The sequence below is a fragment of the Scyliorhinus canicula genome, chromosome 7 (assembly GCF_902713615.1).
Source record: "Scyliorhinus canicula chromosome 7, sScyCan1.1, whole genome shotgun sequence".
NCBI lineage: Eukaryota > Metazoa > Chordata > Chondrichthyes > Carcharhiniformes > Scyliorhinidae > Scyliorhinus > Scyliorhinus canicula.
In genome coordinates this window covers 168630572-168654236 of record NC_052152.1, presented here as the reverse complement: position 1 = coordinate 168654236, position 23665 = coordinate 168630572, and the positions used below count along the sequence as shown (strand labels likewise).

At 46.4% G+C, this 23665-nt stretch overlaps 1 protein-coding gene and 1 long non-coding RNA gene across 7 annotated transcripts in view; one reads left to right on the top strand and one right to left on the bottom strand.

Annotated features, from left to right (window-relative positions):
- Positions 1-18406, top strand: part of LOC119969528 (extracellular sulfatase Sulf-2-like) — a 433021-nt gene extending 414615 nt beyond the window's left edge. For 3 of the 6 annotated variants that reach the window (XM_038803237.1, XM_038803239.1, XM_038803238.1), the window contains 3 exons: positions 2549-2602; positions 10103-10195; positions 12339-18406. In XM_038803237.1, coding sequence (XP_038659165.1) covers positions 2549-2602; positions 10103-10190 — 142 coding nt within the window. In that variant the 3' untranslated portion in view covers positions 10191-10195; positions 12339-18406. The remainder of the gene's footprint in view (positions 1-2548; positions 2603-10102; positions 10196-12338) is intronic. The other 3 variants (XM_038803240.1, XM_038803242.1, XM_038803243.1) reach the window with 3 other exon arrangements.
- A 4487-nt stretch (positions 18407-22893) lies between these two features.
- LOC119968663 lies at positions 22894-23665 on the bottom strand. The gene is made up of 2 exons (XR_005461169.1): positions 23490-23665; positions 22894-23330 (listed from the first exon to the last, which is right to left on the bottom strand). It is a non-coding gene; the product is annotated as an uncharacterized LOC119968663 (long non-coding RNA).

Sequence of the window (23665 nt, the reverse complement as noted above, 5' to 3'; positions counted from 1 at the left end):
ACTACAAATACCTCTAACCAGAATTTCTAACCTGTCAGAACTCAAACATGAGTTATGAGCATAAGCATGATGCCAGTTGGTTGATCATAGATTTTACAGTGCAGAAGGAGGTCATTCAGCTCATCGAGTCTGCATCGGCCCTTGGAAAGAGAACCCTACTTAAGCCCAAGCCTCCACCCTATCCCTGTAACCCCACCAAACCTTTTGGTCACTAAGAGGCAACTTAGCCTGGCCAATCCGCCTAACCTGCATATCTTTGGACTGTGGGAGGAAACCGGATCACCCAGAGAAAACCTACGCAGACACAGGGAGAAAGTGCAAACTCCACACAGTCAGTTATCCGAAGCCGGAATTGAACCTTGGTCCCTGGAGCTGTGATGCAGCAGCGCTAACCACTGTGCCACCGTGCCGCCCTAGCTGTAATAGCTGCTGCTTTCAATACTTCTCGCTGAGGCAGCAGGTGTATGGGGCTGGTAAGTGAAAAAGCAGTGATTATTCACTGTTTCTGCCTGTGCTGCTCTTTAGCTTCCAAGTAGCTAAGTAGCTCTGATATGGGGGTCTCTGATGGTGGACTCTCTGATATGGGGGTATCGGATAGGAGGATCTCTGATGGAGGGGTCTTGATATGGGGGTCTCCGATATGGGGGTCTCTGAGTGGGGGGGGGGGCTCTGATAGGGGGTCTCTGATGGAGGGTTCTCTGATGGTGGGGTCTCTGATGCTGGGGTCTCTGATGGAGGGGTCTCTGCTGGGGGAGGGGGGCTCCGATAATGGGGGATCTCTAATATGGGTTCTCTGATAGGGGGGCTCTCTGATCGGAGGGTCTCTGATAATGGGGTCTCTGATAGGGGGGTCTGATACGAGGGTCTCTGATAGAGGAGTTTCTGATAGAGGGGCCTCTGATGGAGGGTTCCGATGGAGGGGTTTCTTATAGAGGGGACTCTGAAGGAGGGGTTTCTGATAGAGGGGTCTCTGATGGTGGCGTCACTGATATGGAGGTCACTGATGGGGGTGCCTCTGATGGGGGTGCCTCTGATGGGAGTGCTTCTGATAGGGGCGCCTCCGATAGGGGCACCTCTGATAGGGGCACCTCTGATGGGAGGGTCTGATGGGGGGTGATCTCTACTTGAGATTTGATGAGTGGTCTGCTGGAGTGAGAGGCTGGGGTGGGCATACATACCCCCTTGACCACCACGTGATCCACCACACCACGGCCTCACTTGAAAATAGTTGCACCAATCCACGCCTGCGTGAATCCTGGCCAGAGGGTCAGAGCATCACAGGGATGTGGGGAATTGGGCTTCCAGCCCGTTAATTGGATGCAAATGGGTTCAAGTGACCCATTTGCATCCTCCCACTGGAAGCAGGGTGTGTAGCTCACTACCACCACCAGCAGGGGACTGGAACATCGGAACACAAATCACGTTTTTTGCACAACGCTCGATTCTCCGCTGGATTGAAAATGCCACTACCGGCAGTGGATGGTGGACAATCCATCCCAGTGAATCCTTATACCTCTCTACCTGTCAACAGAAATGAATGCCCTTAAATTCAGGGACAGCTCATTTCATTGTTTATAGTACATTGTGTTTAGTTTTTATCACTATAATGAAATTAAAAAGATTAACATTTTCGGAGAAAATTTCTGCTTTTCGTGCATTGCAAAATTGTGGATGTGTTCCTTCCGAAGAGGTTTATAGTTTTATTAAAACTTGTGAATAGAGAAATGTAATCCTTAAAACAAAATACAATTCCTGAAAAGCAAAATAAAACAAATCAATGATTTCAGGCATGCTTTATTCCCCCAATTCCTCTGAAGTGTAAGCCGAAATCTTGTGTTCCGCAGTTTCAAACGTCAGGGATGTAAGTTCACGGAACACAATCGAAATACATTCACAAAATTGGACATTCCAAGTAAAGTTGGACAGTTGACGATGAGGAGTGACTTCCAAGTTGTAAATTGCTTTGTTAATTATATTACTGGCCTTCCACTGTCATCAACATTAAGCATGTTTCTCAATATTAAAACAAGTTCTCAGTGTTTTCAATGTTCACAAGGAAGGGAATTTACTCATATTTTGTTTTATAAATAATTTCACACTGTTTTCAAATGGGCACTTTGCTGTGCCCATTTCGAGATAGAATTAAATAATCAATCTGTCCTATTGCTTCAAGTGCATTTGTGGAACTATTTTATTGCTCAAAATAAACATTATTGTTCCAGAGAACTTGTTTTCCACAATTCCAAAATTGCAGCCATCCTTTTTGTATAAGCATGGAGCAATCAGTATTGGATCATGTGGTATGATAAGACATTAGGTAAAGACTTATCAGTAAGTATTGAAAACATTCTATCTTTAACGTGCTTTTTACACAGTTGATTCTTCGTCTGCGTGGGTTGAATTTAGATCTTAAATGGAAACTGGTATCTCAGAAGTCCATGATGTCACCAAGAAGGTTACATTCATCAACACTTCCATGACTGTTTCCCTTTTGAGTTTGTATTTTGAGATGCTAAGTTTTTCTTTGTCTTTGCTGCTTAAACACCAGGCAATATCAGCGTCGGAAATGGCCCAAAACGAAGAGACCAAACACCAAGTCCCTGTGAGTTGTGTGAGAAATGCTCCGATAGATTTGTCTACAACTCTACTGCTACAGCAAGTTGCTTGCTAACTGTTTATTTTTGCATGCAAAGCCTGACCTCAGCATGGACTGATGTTGCACTTTCTCTATTTCATTTCTACTTCGTAAATTCTTCCTAAAGTTACTGTGCTATAAAATATGTACTTGGAGAGACTATTCAAAGAAACAGTTACACACACATGACTTACATTTATCTATTTAAATATAGGTCTTAGATTTGCCTTAGCATCTGTCAAATTCAAAGTGCTACAGTTGAAAGCATCGCACTTATATTTACATTTGCTCAAACACCATTTTTGTAGAACAGCTACATATTCACAAGTGAACAGGTCAGAAACCTATCAATAAACGAACAAGTGATATCAATAACTAATAAATGGGCAGCACGGTAGCATTGTGGATAGCACAATCGCTTCACAGCTCCAGGGTCCCAGGTTCGATTCCGGCTTGGGTCACTGTCTGTGCGGAGTCTGCACATCCTCCCCGTGTGTGCGTGGGTTTCCTCCGGGTGCTCCGGTTTCCTCCCACAATCCAAAGATGTGCAGGTTAGGTGGATTGGACATGATAAATTGCCCTTGTGTCCAAAATTGCCCTTAGTGTTGGGTGGGGTTACTGGGTTATGGGGATAGGGTGGAGGTGTTAACCTTGGGTAGGGTGCTCTTTCCAGGAGCCGGTGCAGACTCGATGGGCCGAATGGCCTCCTTCTGCTCTGTAAATTCTATGAAAATGGGCTGCAAGCAGCTGCCAGTAAAAGAGAAAGCAAGGAAGAGAGTGGAAACCACTAGAAGCACTCAAGGCAATGTAGAGCCACCAGACAACTGACAGTGCACAGTCCTAGCCCCGCCTAGTGCTGCTGTAAGTTCAGCAGGTGTCTAGCTAGGAATGCCTAAACTTAAGCTGAGATCCCAACGCAACAAATTCCAGCCTTGTGCTGCAAAGAGGACAAAACATTTTCGAAGGAATGAGGAATGATGCGAATAGGAACTCTGGGATGGTTCCCAGAATTTTGAAGTCGGGGTGGTTAACGTGCAAGATGTAAAATAGTGGAGGACCAACACGGCTTGTGCAGATTGGGTATGGCGGTATGAGAAAAGTAGAATCTAGCATTATTGAAGAAGTATGGACTGGTATTGTTGGGGAGAGAGGATATAAACTTTCAACTTTGTCCTGTAGTCTCCATGAATTAAAAATTCATCTTCAACATTTTCATAAAGAAAAATTAATAATGGGATCAATAAAATGTGTTCTTTAAGTTTCTGTTAACAATTTTATTCATTGACCATGAACAATATTGGAGATGTGAGAATCAAGATTGTTTGACTGGTCAAGCTGGTTAGAGATAGAAGGTGGTCCCCTTGAGACTGTCCAAACAGAGGTTACAATAACGTGTCCTGCAGAAATTGTTGAGAAAGTGTATCAAGAATGGAAGTCAGACTTCCGGTTTCGGCTATGCGGAGCTAAGCCGCACGTTCGGCAGCTCCCGCTACTTAAGGACTTTTGGGCCGATTTGAGGGCCTCAAACGGCGCTGTCTCAACGAATCCTAGTGGGGGAAGGTGTCTAGAGGAGCATTCCCCATAATTTATGGTGCTCGCCCGGAGTGGGGCAAAGGAAAAAGCTGCAGCAGCTCCCCAAGAAAAGCGGGGGAAGAAGGACAAAATGGCGGCCGGCGGAACACCCGAGGACTGGTGGAAGTGGGCGCAGGAGCAGCAAGCCTCTCTTCTGCGCTGTTTTGCAGAGCTGAAGGCTGAGTTGCTGGACTCCCTGAATGCGACTACCGACAAGCTGCTTGGGACCCAGGCGGCCCAGGAGGTGTCTATTCGGGAGTTGCAGCAGCAGGCCGCTGAGCGGGAGGAGGAGGCCGTGGTCCTCGTGGGGAAAGTGGAGTTGCACGAAGCACTTCACAAAAAGTGGCAAGACCGCTTGGAGGAGCTGGGCGTTCGCACGAGGCGAAAGAATTTGAGGATCCTGGGCCTGGCGGAGGGGCTGGAGGGGTCGGATCTCCCGTCGTACGTGACCACGATGTTGAGCTCGTTGATGGGAGCGGGGTCCTTCCATTTGCCCCTGGAGCTTGAGGGAGCTCACAGAGTGCTGGCCAGGAGGCCTAAGGCAAATGAACCCCCGTGGGCGGTGCTGGTGCGGTTCCATCGATTTAGTGACCGGGAGTGTGTGCTGCGTTGGGCCAAGAAAGAGAGGAGCAGCAAGTGGGAGAATTCGGTAGTGTGAATCTACCAGGACTGGAGTGAGGAGGTGGCAAAGCGGCGGGCCGGGTTCAACCGGATGAATGCGGTGCTGCATGCCAAGCAGGTCAGATTTGGAATGCTGCAGCCTGCGCGTCTGTGGGTGACATATAAGGACCGGCACCACTACTTCGAGTCCCCGGAGGAGGCGTGGGCCTTTGTACAGGCGGAGAAGCTGGACTTGAACTAGGGTCTGGGGACACACTATGGCCGTTGCTGTTTTCGCTGTTGCTGTTCTTCAATTTTGACACGTGTTTTTTTTCTGCTGGTTTTCTTCTTGCTCTGTTTCCGGGTGGGTTTGTCTGTTGGGTATGGGTGTGGGGTATGTGGGGAACATTGGGGGTATGTGTTTTATATGTTCTCTTCTGTACGGGGCTGGGGGTTGGGGTGAAACTGGATTTTGAGGAGCTGCGTCGGAAGGGTGGGGTGTGGCAGTGTGAAAGCGCGGGCTTTCCTCTGGTTGTCCGCGCTGCGGGGCGGGGGGGGCGGAGCTGGAGGTGGGGGCGTGGCCTCTACTGGTTTTCTTTCCCGCGCTGAAGCGGTGCCAAGGAGGTGTGGCAAGAGGGGGATGACCCCATGCCGGGAGGGGATGGGTTTTGGCGGGAGCTGCCGGGGTCAGCAGAAGTCAGCTGACTCACGGAAGTACCATGGAGGGTGCGTCGCGGCTAGGAGGGATCCTAGCCTGGGGGGGAGGGGGGGGGATACCGGGTTGCTGCTGGAATGGCCAGGAAGGAGCTGGTGTGGGCTTGGGGGGTAGAGGAGAGGCTTTATCGCCATGGGGAATGGGTCAGGCGGGGCGAGCTGGCCTGGGGCGAGCAGTCGATAAGCTATGGCTAGCCGGCAGGGGAGAGGGGCGGGTTGCCCTCTGATCCGGCTGATTACCTGGAACGCGAGGGGGCTGAATGGGCCGGTTAAGAGAACTAGGGTATTTTCTCATCTGAAGGGGCTGAAGGCGGACGTGGCTATGCTCCAGGAGACCCACTTGAAGGTGGCGGACCAGGTTCGTCTGAGGAAGGGGTGGGTGGGGCAGGTTTTTCACTCAGGATTGGATGCGAAGAACCGGGGGGTGGCGATTCTGGTGGGGAAGAGGGTGGCGTTCGAGGCGGCTGAGGTGGTGTCGGACAAGGAGGGCAGATATATTATGGTGAAGGGTAGGCTGCAGGGAGAGAAGGTGGTGCTGGTTAATGTATATGCCCCGAATTGGGATGATGCTGGCTTCATGAAGGGCTTGTTGGGCCGCATTCCGGACCTGGAGGCAGTGGGGCTGATCATGGGGTGAGACTTTAACACAGTGCTGGATCCCCCACTGGACCGGTCCAGTTCAAGGACGGGTAGGAGACCGGCGGCGGCCAAAGTGCTGAGGGGGTTTATGGACCAGATGGGAGGGGTGGATCCCTGGAGGTTTGGGAGGCCGAGAGCGCGGGAGTATTCCCTTTTTCTCCCATGTCCATAGAGTCTATTCCCGAATAGATTTTTTCGTCCTGAGCAGGGGATTGATCCCGAAGGTGCAGGATGCAGAGTATTCGGCCATAGCGATTTCAGACCATGCTCCGCACTGGGTTGATCTGGAGATGGGGGAGGTGCGGGACCAGCGCCCGCTCTGGCGCCTGGATGTGGGGATGCTGGCTGATGAGGAGGTGTGTAGGAGGGTCCGGGGAAGTATTGAGGGGTATCTTGATACCAACGACACGGGGGAGGTCCGGGTGGGGATGGTCTGGGAGGCTCTGAAAGCAGTGATCCGGGGGGAGCTGATCTCCATCCGGGCCCATAGGGAAAGGAGGGAGAGGAAGGAGAGGGAGAGACTGGTGGGGGAGCTCCTGGATGTGGACAGGAGATACGCGGAGGCACCGGAGGAGGGGTTGCTGGGGGAACGGCGTAGTTTGCAGGCCAAATTTGACTTGTTGACCACCAGAAAGGCGGAGACACAGTGGAGGAGGGTGCAGGGCGCGGTATATGAGTATGGGAAGAAGGCGAGCAGGATGTTGGCGCATCAGCTCCGCAGGCGAGATGCGGCTAGGGAAATTGGTGGAGTGATGGATAGGGGTGGGAATGTAGTGCAGAAGGGGACAGAAGTAAATGGGGTCTTTAGGGACTTCTACGAGGAACTGTACCGGTCAGAACCTCCGATGGGGAGAGGGGGGATGGAGAGCTTCATGAACAGGCTATGGTTCCCAAGGGTTCAAGAGGAGCTGGTAGAGGGGCTGGGAGCACCGATAGAGTTGGAGGAGCTAGTCAGGGGGATTGGACAAATGCAGTCAGGTAAGGCGCCGGGGCCGGACGGGTTCCCGGTGGAATTTTTTATACGAGAGATCGCGGGCACTGATCTCTCTGATCCTGAAGCGGGATAAGGACCCCTTGCAGTGTGGATCATACAGGCCTATCTCGCTCCTCAATGTTGACGCGTCAATGTTGACGCTAAGTTGCTGGCGAAGATCCTGGCCTCAGGATAGAGGACTGTGTGCCAGGGGTGATACACGAGGATCAGACAGGATTTGTCAAGGGACGGTAGCTCAACACGAATGTGCGGAGACTGCTAAATGTTATTATGATGCCGGCAGTGGAGGGGGAGGCGGAGATAGTGGTGGCGCTGGATGCAGAGAAGGCGTTTGATAGAGTTGAGTGGGGGTACCTGTGGGAGGTGCTGGAGCGGTTCGGATTCGGGGAGGGATTCATCAAATGGGTGAGGCCGCTCTACGCGGCTCCGATGGCAAGTGTAGTTACCAGTGAAAGGAGATTGGAGTACTTTAGGCTCTACCATGGGACCAGGCAGGGGTGCCCCCTGTCCCCCTTGCTCTTTGCACTGGCGATTGAACCTTTGGCTATGGCGTTGAGGGAGTCAGGGAGATGGAGGGGTCTGGTGCGGGGTGGGGAGGAACATCGGGTATCGCTGTATGCGGACGACCTGCTGTTGTATGTGGCGGATCCAGAAGGGGGAATGCCGGGGCTGATGGAGCTGTTAGCGGAATTTGGGGGCTTCTCGGGCTATAAGTTCAATTTAGGCAAGAGCGAGGTATTTGTAGTACACCTGGGTGATCAGGAGGAGGGAATTGGGAGACTCCCGTTTAAGAGGGCAGTGAAGAGTTTCAGATACCTGGGGGTGCAGGTGGCCAGGAGTTGGGGGACTCTCCAGAAGCTTAATTTTACCAGGCTGGTGGAGCAGATGGAGGAGGAATTTAAAAGGTGGGACATGGTGCCGCTATCGTTGGCGGGTAGAGTGCAGTCCGTCAAAATGACGGTTCTCCCAAGGTTCTTGTTCCTTTTTCAGTGTTTGCCCATCTTTATCCCTAGGGCCTTTTTTAGAAGGGTGACTAGCAGCATCATGAGCTTTGTTGGGGGGGGCTGGCGTTACCCAATCTCTCGGGGTATTATTGGGCGGCCAATGTGTCGATGGTGCGCAATTGGGTAATGAAGGGGGAGGGGGCAGCATGGAAATGGATGGAGAGGGCGTCCTGTGGAGATACAAGCCTGGGGGCCCTGGTAACGGCGCCGTGGCCGCTCCCTCCTACGAGGTATACCACAAGTCCGGTGGTGGCGGCTACCCTCAAGATTTGGGGGCAGTGGAGGCGACATAGGGGAGAAGTGGGGGGCTCGATGGAGGCTCCGTTAAGGGGGAACCATAGGTTCGTCCCGGGGAACATTGATGGGGGATTTCAGGGTTGGCACAGAGCGGGCATCAGACAGCTGAGGGACCTGTTCATTGATGGGAGGTTTGCGAGCCTGGGGGAGTTGGAGGAGAAATTTGGGCTCCCCCCGGAAAACTTGTTCAGGCATCTGCAGGTAAAGGCATTTGCTAGACGGCAGGTGGAGGGATTCCCTTCGCATCCCGCGAGGGGGGTGAGTGACAGGGTGCTTTCGGGGGTCTGGGTCAGAGAGGGGAAGATATCTGGTATTTACAAGGTTATGCAGGAGGAGGAGGAGGCATCAGTAGAGGAGCTGAAAGCTAAGTGGGAGGGGGAACTGGGGGAGTCCAGCGAACCATGCCCATATGTTCTGGGCATGCCCGGCACTGGAGGAGTTCTGGAAGGGGGTGGCGAGGACGGTGTTGAGGGTGGTGGGATCCAGGGTCAAGCCAGGATGGGGACTCGCGATTTTTGGGGTTGGGGTGGAGCCGGGAGTGCAGGAGGCGAAAGAGGCCGGTGTGCTGACCTTTGCGTCCCTAGTAGCCCGGCGAAGGATCTTGCTACAATGGAAGGATGCGATCAATAACATGGCGGGTTTTATTAAGCTAGAGAAGGTCAAATTCGCCCTGAGAGGGTCGGTACAAGGGTTCTTTAGGCGGTGGCAACCTTTCCTCGACTTTCTGGCTCAACTATAGGGTACGGGGACAGTAGCAGCAGCAACCCGGGGGGGGGGGGGGGAGGGGGGGGGGGGAGGGGGGGGGGAGGGAAAAGGGGGGGGACGATGACTATGTTTGTTTATTTAATTTAAATTTATTTTTAAGTTCTTTTGTTGTTCATTGGGGGTGGGGGGGTGGGGGGATGTGATACATGCGTTGATACGGTCTGGGGGGGTGTTACAGTTATTATGGGTTATTTTGTTGCATTTCATTGTTTGTCGTTATGTTTTATATTTTCTGTAAAAAAATTCCAATAAAAATTATTTTTTTAAAAAAAGAATGGAAGTCAGTTACAGCCAGGAATGATCCCATGAGGCATGATCGAATAGATTGGTTAATTAAATTTGTCTTGAAAAGTTGTTTCCGCCATTAGGTGTTACTCATGAAAGAACTAAAGAAAGTTGTATTCTAAAGCAAGGGATGATTATTGCATTGGCCTATGGGGCCCCAGCCACATAGAGGGCCTGGTAAACTTACCATAATACAAAAAAAACCACATCTACCCATTAGACCAGTTTGCTTAATATATTGTGATATGACTTGTTTCATAGTTGTAACCATTCAATGGGATTAGTGTTTCATCCGTTTCCATGCCCTTGTGTTTTTATGCATCACGGGAATGTGTGGGGATTTAGGGGTGTTGGGGCTTGTGCAGTGTGTAGAGGGCGCCCAAAATGTCTTGGTGCCCAGGGCTCCGGGAAGTCTTTTTAACTTGACTTGCACTAAAGTGTAATAGAAAGTGTGTGACAGCATGCAAGACCTTTAACGAATTAGACATTTCAAAACAAAAATACACTGATTTACATTGTTCTGTGGATGTGTGGTAACTGTTTCACTTTATGATTCTATAATCCTAACAACTATCTTTTACCTTTTTTTTTCACCAGCACTAATTTCTCAGTGAAGCAGAACTCAAAACATTCTTTATTTCTCTTCTGCTGGATTAGCCTGCTAAAACACTGCATGCATTTATAAAGTTTGTGAGTTTGTTTTTTTATTTGAACTGCTGTTGGTGTAGCAAACCTTTACTAACCATCTTTCATATTATACATCTAATACCCCTCCATTATTTCTGTTGTCTTGAGTTCTTTTATTTTTAAGATGTAACATCTCTTGTGGCGTGGGGTGGAGGGGAGATTAACCCACCATCATTCTCAATTTCTGGGGGAGCAGTATGAGCATGATCCCTGCCAAGTTACTTGCCTGCAACTTCCGAATATCCGGGGTGTGAAACAGGCAAGAGGCCCCTGGATGATGCTAATCAGGACCTAGAGCCTGTTTTAAGAACCTATTGGCAAATTTAGCAAAATCTGGATAGAGTATGCTCTACTCGGTTTCTCAGGGTCCAGAGCGGCCCAAGCAACGGTCCTTAAAGTGATTGCTGGAGGCCGCTGGAAGACAGGTAATCTTTCACTCCTTTACTTGCCTTATTGTGTTGGAACTTGCATGGTGTTCGTTATCTGCCTTCCTCAATATTGGGGTAAATTTTGAAGGCTGCAACATGGCAGAAACAGGACTGTAGTGCCTCAAAGATGGTGGTGAATGACTTACCATCCTGTTCCCTGTGACTATCATTAAGCATCAGAAATGTGCACTAGAGTGTGATGATCACCCATATGAAATTTTAATCAGTGTCCTAGAATGTACACAGGACCACATTTTCCACTTTAGGAGAGTATTGGCTTGATCATGCACTGCATTTATGATATAAAAGGTTAATTTGTGCTCTAGCCAAAGAGGAGCCACCATGTAAGTTTGTGCTTAAGACTATGGGACCAGTCGGCGCAGAGTTACTCTCTCAATTACATAGCCCATCAATATTAACAAGACTCGAGCATAAAGAATGGCTACTTGAGCAAGATACCTTAAGTTTGCTGGCAACTGTGGAATGTTACCAATTTATGTGTCTGTGGAGCCAACTTTCATCTTCAGGTCTAATTCAGTTCTAAAAGATTTCAAATTGGTGCTAATCCAACTCCAGATGCAAGCTGAAATGGGTTTAGGAAAGAAAGTGTTGGAAGAGGTAGGTTTTGTGTCAGTGAAAGTAAAACCGATAGGGGGCAATTAAGAGAGTGTCACTCTGGGCAAACAAATGTCCAGCAGACTATTGATGAGCCTTTAAAGACATCTCCACCCAACAGCAGGCTTTGAAATGAAAATCGCTTATTGTCACGAGTAGGCTTCAATGAAGTTACTGTGAAAAGCCCCTAGTCGCCACATTCCAGCGCCTGTTCGGGGAGGCTGTTACGGGAATCGAACCGTGCTGCTGGCCTGCTTGGTCTGCTTTCAAAGCCAGCGATTTAGCTTAGTGTGCAAAACCGCCCCAATGCAATTTGCCAGGAGAATTTGAATGAGTCCAACAGCGAAATTTCTCTTGGGCGGCACGGTGGTGGCACAGTGGTTACCACTGTTGTCCTACAGCTCCAGGGATCCGGATTCGATTCCGATCCTGGGTCACTGTCTGTGTGGAGTTTGCATACTCTCCCCGTGTCTGCGTGGGTTTCATCCGGGTTCTCCGGTTTCCTCCCACTGTCCAACGATGTGCAGGTTAGGTGAATTGGTCTTGCTAAATTGCCCCTTGGTGTTCAAAGGTTAGGTGGGATTACGGGGATAGGGCAGGGGATTGGCCATAGGTTAGGCCTTTCAGAGGGTTGGTGCAAACTCAATGGCCTCCTTCTATACTGTAGGAATTCTATGGTTCTATGAATTTCAAGCCAACCCGGACCAGCTTACAGAATGGTCACTCTGAAAATTTTGTGCCTTTTTTTGACCACAAGTTGGACTTATCCCCTATTTAGAATAGCAGAACATTAGAAATGGGCTACCCCTAAAATCACTATCGGAATCAAAGGGCACGTTTGAGATTCTTGTCCTCACATTTTTATCCTTTCTATAATGGAATTGCACATTCATGTTCCTCAGGGTAAGGCAACCAATCATATCATTCTGTCCGATCAGAAACCATCTTTCCTTCACTCCTAAAATAGAGCCCTTTCCTTGATCAGATTTTATGTCATACATATTGTCTCAAGGTGCCATCAGCTATGCGGAAAAGAATTGTTGAGGAAAATTAGTTTCGAAATCCGTTTGGGTTTTTTGAGCCTGTTTTATGTTTTATTTCAGAGGACAGCTCTGGGAAGGATGGGAAGGCTAGACTTCTGGGAAAGGCTGACTTCTTCAACGGCATCAACTGGCAACAACTTGAAACTTTGTACACGCAGGGTGAAAACCTGTATGATTATCAACCGAATTTCAATTTTAGCCTTCATGACTGAATAAACTAAGAGGCTGATGTAGATAGAATGTTTGCACTGTTGGGGAATTTTAATAGATAAGTAAACTATCAAGGGTATGTAAATGAGAGTGGAGAGCCTCCTCCACTGGTTATTAGACTATCTACTGTAACTCAAAGCAATGCCTCACTTTGTTCACAAGCCGTCACTTTGGAACACAGCGCTCCTGAAATGCAGGAACGGACTGATTTGAGCCAAGGAACAAGGTGCATTTTTTGGTGAAGCGCCTGGATTTCAGAACATTTCCATTACCAATGCAAGTTTTAATTTGCGGATAAAGAACCCGTACGCGAGTCAGCCACTCCACTTAGTTTGGAAAATAAGCAGGGTGAAAGTAAACTTGTAATGCTGGAACGGATATCAAAATCAATGCCAAGGAAATAACTGTAAGAGAATATATTTGGAAGGGATGAATCGACTGGAGTAGACCTTATAGAAAAGGCCTTGTTGAAATGAAAGGGAAGTGAATTAATATTTAATAGAGAGTAATGATTCCTCAATAACCAGCCCAATTCTGAGGATTCTGTTTTGTTCCAAGGACCTGCATATCTGTCTAGCCTCTGGCACCATTATTTCTAGACAGCTTTGAGATACACATGATTAAGAAAGACCAACTTCTGTATAATACGTAGAATTATATCTTGTAAATACTTTTGTGTCCATCAATGAAGTTGATTCAAGTGGTTTTGAATTTAAGTCAATTCAGACTGGAATGCCCAGCTACATGAAAAGAGATCAGAAAAACAACTATTATTGAAACTTTAGCAGCTGACTCATCTAGTTGTTAATACAATTTAAAAGCTTGTTTCTTGCTAATTTGTTAACTTTTGTGAATTTGACTGGTAGATTGGTTGAAGTGATTTTAAACTCATTGATGAAATCAGAGTCTGCAACTATATCTTTAAAATTGTTTTAATTATAATACATTTATTAAAAATAATGAAGTGTATAATGAACAGGCATAAAATCATTTGCATCTGTTTCGATTCTCGCACACATGGTAGGTTTTACTTTTTCCTCAACTGAGGATTTCAACCCGCCTCACCCCTCCTCACACCCATGGTTGGGAAAACTCTTTTTTTCTTAAAAACATTTTATGAAGGCATTTGTAATTTTTTAACAACAATTTTGAATGCAAACATAACACAGTAAATAACCCCCCCCCCCCCAACCAACAACCAGACCCAGCCAACATGGTTGATCAAACTCTTGACTGTGTATGTTCTATTTCAAACAATTCTGCTATCAACTCTTCCCCACCCTCCTAGAGCCATGATAGGGTTCCCATTGTCCTCACCTTCCACCCACCAACCTCCAAACTATCAGATCATCCTCTGCCACTTATGCAACCTCCAGACTGATGCCACCACCAATGACATCTCCACTTTCAGCAGTCTGAAGGGACAATTCCCTCTGGGAATTGCTATGGGGAATGAACTAGGGAATGGCAGTCCCCCAAGCTATGAAGTACTGTTCATCTCTGTTACCCCAACAATCCTGTCCCCTTTCAATGACACCAAGTGCAGAAGCAAACAGCTGCCCTTTTACCTCCTCGCTTCCCAATGTTCAAGGCCCCAAACACTGCTTCCAGATTAAACAGCGATTTGCTTGTGTTTTCAATTGAGTATACTGTGTTCACTGCTCACAATGTTGTCCTCTCCATATGGGGGAACCCAAACACAGACTTGAGTGACTGCTTTGTGGAGCATCTTTGTTCAGTTCACAAATTTGACCTAAATCTTCCAGCCTCCTCTTGCAGTATTTTATTTCTCCACTTTTCTCCCACTCTGAACTTTCTGCCTTTCACTTCCTGCGGTGTCCCATTGACGCTCAGCGCAAGCTTCCTGCAACAGCAACTTGTCTTTCAATTCGGCACTTTGCAGTCTTCAGAATTAAACATAAAGTTCAACAATTTTAAATCATAACCTCTGCCCCAATTTTGTTTCCCCTTTTCTCTGCTGGTTTGTTTTTCTTTTGCTCTTGGTCCTCGCTTCTTTCCTTTCAAATGGTAGCCATTCAGGGTCCAGACATTCACACTTGGGAGTCTCATCTTTTTTTGTTCCTTTTCTTGTCCCACTACCACTCCTGTTGGCCTTAGCACCATTAAACTTTTTGTCATTTAATCTGCCCTGTCCTCTGTCCTATCAGAAACCATCCTTTGTATTGTGCTTCCCACCCTTCCTCCTTCAGCCTGCTCAAAACCTATCATATTTCTAACTTTGCAGTTCTGACGAAATGCCACAGACCTGAAATGTTAACCTGGTTTCTCCCTCTGCAGATTTTGCCAGACCTGCTGAATATTTCCAGCATTTTCTGCTTTTATTTCAGATTTGCACCATGCATAGTATTTTATTTGTGTTTACGATATGTGGGTTAATCAGAGATAAATATTGGGTGAGTAGGAGATTCGGTCTGTGTAAATGTGATATTCTGGGTTGTCAATAACTGGGCATCTGCGTCTGCCAAAACCTCTGGACTAAGGATGAAGAAAGTCATAAATTCTAGCAGACTAGAATAATTGAAAAGTTATTTTTAAGAAACTCCCAAAATTGAAGCACAAAAAAAGCTATTTGCAGCATGCTTTACAAATTACTCACTTCTTGAAACTAAAATACTTGATACTTTAAAAATAACTTATTCTGGCATATACAAGGAAAACAGTTACTCCAGCTGGTTGATCATTCTAGACTGTAAGAAGCTACTTTCTTAACCATGTATCTAGTTAGTAGATGTGCACTAATTGTAATGTTTGAGATTTTAAGAAGTCATGTCATTCTAGTAGTTACTGCTGGAACACATTATAAATAAATAGTTAAAAACCTTTAGAGTAAATTGAATAATCTCTGATCTGAAACATAACCTTTGAAAGGAGCAAGGGTGACTAATGGAGCTAAAATATTATTTTGCTGCAATAGCTACATGCTGTTGAAGCTTTTCATCTTGCACTCAGCATAACAGTTTACAGGAATAGCAATAGTGAAGGAAACAACAATTTATATTGCATGAGAAGTGAGTGCTGATTAGTTGGCAAACGGAATCTGAGTGGTAGAGACATTGCAATGGAGAATGCACCGAGGAACAATTAACAGTCAAGGTTTTGTTCAAATTCAAACCAAATAGGTTGAGTTTAATTGATCAAGGTGTTGATCAAGAGATGAGCCACAGAATGGCTGACCCCCAAGCTTTTGTTTAGTTTCAAAAAGGCACAATGATTAACAAGTGTTGTCCAATAAGGGGATCACATCTAATGTTGGACATTATGTTTTGAGTTTGTCAAGTATGAGCTGGTTGGGTATGGTCTGTACTTTGCCCATTGTGAACAGCCAAAGGGACGTGCTGTTTGATATGATTTGCCAGCCTTTGGGACATGTGGCTTACATGCCTAGCATCACATTGGCACTGAAATTAATATACCACATTTGAATGAGAGACAGGACACTGTTTTGGCTTGATGGCAGCATCCTGTTCGTGAAGAATACCACTTCTCTTGCTACAGCCTTGTAATAGCATGAAACTGCTAATTTCACATGTTGCTCAAATTTGTGAGAATTTCTGAGGTAAACTGGTCACATTTCAGGTGCAGAAGTGTCAACCTTAGACCCATCCATGAGTTTGCGCAATATACAGCAAGCAGTGATCTGATCAGGGTAGCCATTACCCCACGCGATGGCCTTGGTGTGCCCTTTCTCAGCATCAAGCTTGCATGGTGAGCAAATAGCTCAGACCTTATTTATGAGATTGCCAATAAGACCAATCACATGGAACTATATTATAACAGTACGTCCCTTCGGCCCTTCAGAACAGGCAAAGTACAAACCATACCAACCAATTATGCTTAAAAAAACTCAGAACAGGTGGCTGGATTCTCCGTTTCCCCCGGCCACGTGTTTCTCGGTGGTGCACCATTCTCTGGTGGTGGGATTCTGTCTTTCTGCCGCTTGTCAATGGGATTTCCCATTGTAGACACCACATGCCACCCAGGGTGAGAGTGCACCGCCAGCAGGAAAAGTGAATCATAGCGGCCGGAGAATTCCAGTCACAATGTCCAACATTAGAAGAGATCCCACAATTTGAATACACTTGCTAAACAATCCTGATTGTGTTAATAATTGAACTAAAAAACAGTTTAAGATTTTCAGTCTTGCTTGCGATGTGGCTTACTTATGCATGCTGGAGGCTACATATATTCACACATAGGGCACTGTCCTTCGCAGACAGAAGGCGTAAGTCCACACACTGCACCTTTTTCAACTAAGCAACAGCTTGCAGGACAGCCATTTCCTCGCTCATTCCCTATGGCAATGCTTTAAACAATCAGAGTCAACCTGTTCAGTTTGAATTTGAACAAAATCTTGGCAGTTAACTGTGCTGTGGTGCATTCTCTATGGCAACGCCTCTACCAATCAGAGTTCACTTGCCAAACAATCAGAGCACTCTTCTCATGTAGTATAAAATGTTTTCTTTGCTATTGGTATTCATGCAAACTGCCCTGATGAGTGTAAGGCAAAAAGCCTCAATAACATATCACTCTTGTTTTTGGCCATACTGAAATTCTACACTACCAAGTGACTTTAAAATATTGTAGCTCTCCAATCCACACTGCTTTTATGTGATGGACCCTGTGTGAGCAAGAATTACTGAATTTACTCTACAACATATTGCAAACATTTATCTCTTAACATTTTCTATGGACGTAAAATGGTTTTTGAGGAACATTGTTGCAAATAAATTGTTATCATTATAAGTGTTTGTCTGACTAAGCTTGTGTATTAATTGTATATTAATTCTTACAAATATTTCAAACAAGAATTGAATATTTGTTTTTGTAACTGTAACTTTCTTGCAAGTGTTGAAACTGTCTGTCACCTCAGCACTGATGAAATCAAACATCAGTTACAAGACTGAAACCTTTTTTAAAAATGTTATTAAAGTTTTACTGTCTTCAATAAATATTTGTCTATAACCTTTAAGTATATGAGTCTTAAAGCTCACTGTCCTGTTTATGGTACTTTCTGTTTCTCAAGACTGGAATCAAGCAGTGTTTAAGAGTAAAGAGATTTCAGTGTCAATTTGAACAAAACATTTTATGACTATTATTCCCTTCCCCATTCCATATTTTAAAATTCTTTCTCTTTAATATTAACTTTGAGTAATAAATAATTGTTTACGTTCTATAAATCTTATATATTATGCGTTCTTTATAATTTGATTTTCTGTGCATTTGCAGTGTAAAATATCCTAAAGTAGATTTAGAGAGAACTGCAGAATATTTCTCAGTTGCGTGCATTATTGAAGCTTTTTTTAAAAAGAAAGCGTAATTCTGCTTTTTGACTGATACAAAGAGACCTATTTCTGTAGCGGCTAAAAGGTTAAAAGTTGAAATATTGCCCATTGAACTAAAAGGACAAACCCCAATATTCATTGCAAAATGAAGGAATGTGCAGCACTCGGAAGGTGTTTGGGACCATTCACAGCTCTATCCAGCCCAGTCTCCTCGACAGACAGAGACTCTTGGCATCGCCTGAGTCTGAAGGAAGCCGCATGTGATTAAAAAAAGTTTCCATTTTTGGGTAATAATTTATTTGCTTATTTCAGTGACTTGGTTCTACGTGGTTCAGGTGTGAGTAATGCATCGCCAATCTGTACTACTTATTTTCAATAGTTCTGAATGCACCCAAATGATTTGAAGATGTCAACCACCAAAATGAGGATTCCAGAAACATGTTAGTAAACTTTAGGCACTGCAAATTAATTCAAACACAAGGATGTTATTCCAAAATTTGAGAACACAGAATGGGCATCATTGATTCAGTTCTTTCTATGGCAACTCAAATTATTTTCCAAGAAATACATTTTAAGGTGTCAGATGTAAAGAATAAACAAGAATGCAAAAATAAATCATTGCCTACTTAGTTATTTGAATGATTTCTGTCATATGCTTTATGAAAGTTAAGTTATTTTGACACTTTAATGACTGAGGAGGCTGGTGGTAAACGAATATAGATTTATTTACACTATTTACAAAGGTCTGCATAACGCAACATATCGCTCGCAGTACCATCCTAGCTGGGATGATTAATCACAATAGGCCCTGTTTGGACCTGCTTTTATGTTAGCTCATAATGAGCCGCAGGTGACTTCCTCCACCCACCACCTGGGAAGCCCCTACTCACAAGTCCCACGGGGTGATCAATAATGCTTTACCCGTGGTCCTCGTGGGGTTTATGACTGTGGTGGTCTGATTTGCATAGCTGTCTGCCATTGGTGCAGAACACCGGCTTACCATTGGCCCTGGTCGGTCATTTGCCTCTCGACCGATTGGTTGAGACCAGTCATGTGACGGCTCTCCGATTGGTCGAGAAGCTGAGTTAACCACGCCTCCATACCGAGGTATAAATAGTCAGAACGCCCGGCGGTCGGCCATTTACTGTAGTCAACCGCAGGGCTAACTTCTAGCTTATTAAAGCCTAACTTTTGTACAGCAACTCGTCTCGCGTTCGATTGATGGTTCATCAATTTAATAAGCTAGATTTTTGAAGATGGAGTTCCGGATCAAGCCCGAATGCCTCCGCATCAGCCCGTAAACGCAGAACGCTTCAGAAATTTTTCAACATTGGCTAGCATGTCTCGAAGCATACCTGGCGTCTGCAAACAGCCCCCCCCCCCCCCCACCATGGCACAGAAGCTTCACATCCTCCATTCCAGCGTGGGCACAGCAGCCTACGCGGTGATCAAGGAAGAGAAAGATTACGATGCGGCCATGCTTAAGCTGAATGGACAGTTTCTTAAACCAGTCAACAGAGTATTCGCCCGACATCTGCTGGCCACCAGACAACAGCTCCCCGGTGAGTCATTAGACCAATTTTACCAGGCCCTCGCTGTCCTGGGGAGGAATTGCTCCTGCCTCCAAGTTTCAGCCACGGAGCACATGGAACTGCTGATCAGAGATGCTTACGTGACTGGGATGCAGTCCCCCGCTATCCGCCAGCGGATGCTGGTGAAAGACGACCTCAGCTTAACTGAGGCACGGACTCTCTCCACCTCCCTGGAGGTCGCCGCTTTACACGCCCGCGCCTATGTCCCCAGCCGCACTGCAGCGCTCTCGGCCTCCTGGCACGCTTCCCCACTGCCATCCGCCGCACCAATCCCCCCCCCCCCCCCCCCCCCCGCCGGGCCTTTTTGGGCCCCTCCAGCACACCACGCTAATCACCCCCCCCCCCCCCCCCCCGCCTCCCCCCCACCCCCCCCGCCCCCCGCCGCCGGGCCCCTGCGTCACAGGCCACGAAAAGACTGATCGAATCGATTTAAATACAACAACTCCATGGACCTTGTTGGAACTTTTTGTACTATTGTTAATTGTCTGGGCCAGTGGGAAGCCAAATAAATGTAACAAAAAATAAAGAAGAGAAAATGTTTTTCTCTCTCCCTTCTCTGGCTGCTAGTCATACCACCAGTTCTCTCCCCTCCCCCCTCCCCCCCCCTCCTGCCCCCAGCTCTCGTTGATGCCCCCCCCCGGCTTCTTTCTCCACAAGGGGTGAATGTGGTGGAATGATTTGCATAGCTGTCTGCCATTGGTGCAGAACACCGGCTTACCATTGGCCCTGGTCGGTCATGTGCCTCTAGACCGATTGGTTGAGACCAGTCATGTGACGGCTCTCCGATTGGTCGAGAGGCTGAGTTAACTATGCCTCCATACCGAGGTATAAATAGTCAGAACGCCCGGCGGTCGGCCATTTACTGTAGTCGACCGCAGGGCTAACTTCTAGCTTATTAAAGCCTAACTTTTGTACAGCAACTCATCTCCCGTTCGATTGATGGTTCATCAATGACATGCCTGTCCTCCCCCCCCCCCCCCCCCCCAAACAAAGTCCAAAAGTCCCCCTTCAACTGTGAGGGCCTTCTGCGCCACTGCGCCCACGGTTGCATAGCTCACTGTGGCAGCTTTGGGTTGAGTAGAGTGTATCGATTAGCCAATCGCCATTTCCTGGCTTACCTCCGAAGAATTACTGCAGCGGCCTCTGTTCCGGACAAGTCATTGTCCGCCAGCATGTACTCATCTGCATCTATCTCGGAACCAGAATCATCCTACTCTTGCTTGACCGGGCATGATGACATGATGGCTGGGCCCCCAGACTGAGTGGCAGTCCCTGGTGTGGCAAAGGCACTACCACTGCAGGCCGCACGTCCTGAAGGGCGGGTGTTTTCACTGGATCCTTCTCTGAATACTGGCTTTATATGAAACCGAGCCTGCCAGGTCCAGTATCATACCCGGGAGCCACAATGGTCCATCACCAAAATTGTGAGCATAGAAAACATCCCTGGCTTGAAATGCCTGCTCTGACGCCCTCAGACCATGGTGCCTATTCTGCATCTCCTGCTGCCTCTCTACTTTGCTGCCAAGACTCTGAAAAGTCAGACTCAGCCGAGTCCTGAGCCTTCGGCCAATTAATAGCTCCGCGGGAGCGATTCCTGTCATCGTTATACAATAACTAAAAAGGAACCATGCCAACTGTGTGTCCATGAACCCCCAATGACTGCTTTTTCAAGCCCCGATTGAAGGTCTGGACCACCCTTTCTGCAAGTCCATTGGAGGAGGGATTATACAGAGCAGTTTGAATATTCCAAATGCCATTCTGCCACATAAACTCGCCAAATTCCTCGCTAGTGAATGGTGTCCCATCATCTGTCACTAGAACCTCTGGGCTCCCATGGGTGCTAAGAGTAGCCCAGAACTTTCCAATCATTGCCCTGGAGGTCATCCTGCATACCTCCAGCCACTTTGAGTGGGCATCCACGATCACAAGGAATATGGACCCCATCAACATCCGTATGAAGACGAACCCGAGGCTGAAGGGAGGCTGTCGGCAAGGGTTTCTGAAATTCCTGGCACGCTGGACAGCTTTGCACAACCCTCTCAATGTCCTCATCGATACAGGGCCAACATTTTCATTTTTGATGCCCCTGGATGGCCGCTGTGCAGGTCCTATTGCATGGCTTCTTGACCCTGTGGGGGATGGCTACACAGGCTCCCCATATTATAAAGGCCACAAAAAGGGCATCCTTTTTCCCTCCACTCAACAACATAAAGCGAAGCTTCACCAATTCCAGGTGCCGCTGTGTCCACAATATCTATTAGCAATGGGCATGGATATTTAGTAATGAGTGTGCTTATTAGGTAATATGTATGGAGATTAGATAAAAACCATGAATATTCATAAAGAGAATCAGAGCAAATATTCTCTTGAACTGAGAAGATGGGAGGCGATGGTTGACAGAAGAAATGGAAATGATTAATTTTTATTTTAGTTAGATAATTTCCATTGATAGGCAAATCAATGTCAAGAGATCATAATCTAACAAATGCTCAATAAAGGATGTGGGATTCTTTTTCATGAGTGCCATTGAATATTAAATTGCTTGCAGTATTTGAAAAGGTACCAGATAATTATTTGAAAGAGAATTCGAAACGTTATGGGAAAAAGCAGGGAACCATAATACCGAAGAACCCTAAATTCTGAACATTGGGAAGGGTTACTCTTGAATAAATATGTGTCAGGGTGAATGTTAATGGTCTCAAAATTGAATCACAGCCGAGCTATGCAAAGTACATAGTATTTGTACAATCAGCTGTTTACAATCATGCTCGTGTGCAGTCAGCATTTCCCACACTGCTTGTTGGTTGCAAGTCAATCGTGGAAAGAGGTAATATTGATTGCCTATGAAGACACTTAAAAGCAGACAAGCAAATCTGAGAGAGAAGGTTAATGGAAGCCACAGGCTTCAGGAAACAGCTTCTGCTAAAAATGACTGAAGGAGGAAATAAGCAGGTATTGATGTGATTCAATGCTGTTTAGGAGGCACTGGAAGAAGGAGGGGGGAGGAGTGGGAGATCCTCTTTACCCTACGGAGGACAGAAGTCCCTCCAGGCATCTACACGGCCAACAGTGAAAATAACTAGCAGAGCATGTCAATGCCAGGATTATTGCATTTAGGACAGGCCAGGAATGTTGCAACAAAGCTAATGATCTAACAAGAATTAATAAGGTTAAGATGACTGCTCTGGTACTCTCTGATCATAATTGCACCACTTAAAGCTTCATTATTTACAACATTCACAAAGCTTTCCAACCCCACTTCCCTTCTTGCTTCAACAGTCATGGTACCACAGTTCACTACATATCTTTCTCCTCACATTCATAGACTCATCACCATTCCAACCTAAAACTCAAATAAAGACTGTTACGACACCCTGGGCAAGTGCGTGGTCAATTTCAGCCTCACAAACTCTGAAGTCCCAACATAAGCGAATTAACCAATAATTTATGTTTTCCAAAGAGCTTTAACTCTTCACTGCTCCAATGAGTTACAGACACCAGACTTATAAATGAAACATTAACAACTTGTTTATTAATGAAAAGAAGAAAAGATGAATATATACGGAAATAACAGGATAATCGTCTACCAGACTACCTAATCTCAAGACCCTACCCTCTGTCCAGACAAATACAAGACAGACACAAGGTCAGGGTTGACGGGGCTAAAAAGAAAATGGGGGTTAAAGGGTAGGTTTGAGATGAGTCTTCACTGCTGTGGTTGCAGCCTCTGGGAAACAGATTCACTTAGGAGGTTCAGGTTGGTGCAATTCTGTCCTCCAACCACCAGATGTCATTTCACCTGAGAATTCCAGGCCAGTGTGATTACATACTTTGGCCACCAGATGGCGCTAGTTTGGATGTTCAGATTAGTGCAGTTCTGGTCACTGCCCACCAGATTGTGCTGCACACAGAATGCCCACTTCAGTCCACTTCTGCCATCTTCCTCCCTGTGAGAAAAATACAGCTCTGATCTTGGAATTTGGCAGTTTGTACATACCTGATTCCTGCACAAGACTCTGACGATTTTATCACAAACATTCCCACTTTAAGCTTCAAATCTTCAGCTCTTCCCAACCCTTGGCACACGCAGGTCGGAGGTTACTGACCTTTGGGCGGAACTTTTTCTCATTCAAGATCTTTTCCCCAGTTCTGATGCACCTTTAAACAAGAAAATCTTTACAGATTTGGCTAGAATGCCTCTTAAAATCATCCGGCAGAGAAAAGGAGAGACTTTAGGGTCCTTACTCACTGGCTTTCCACACACAACTGAACAAAAGATGAC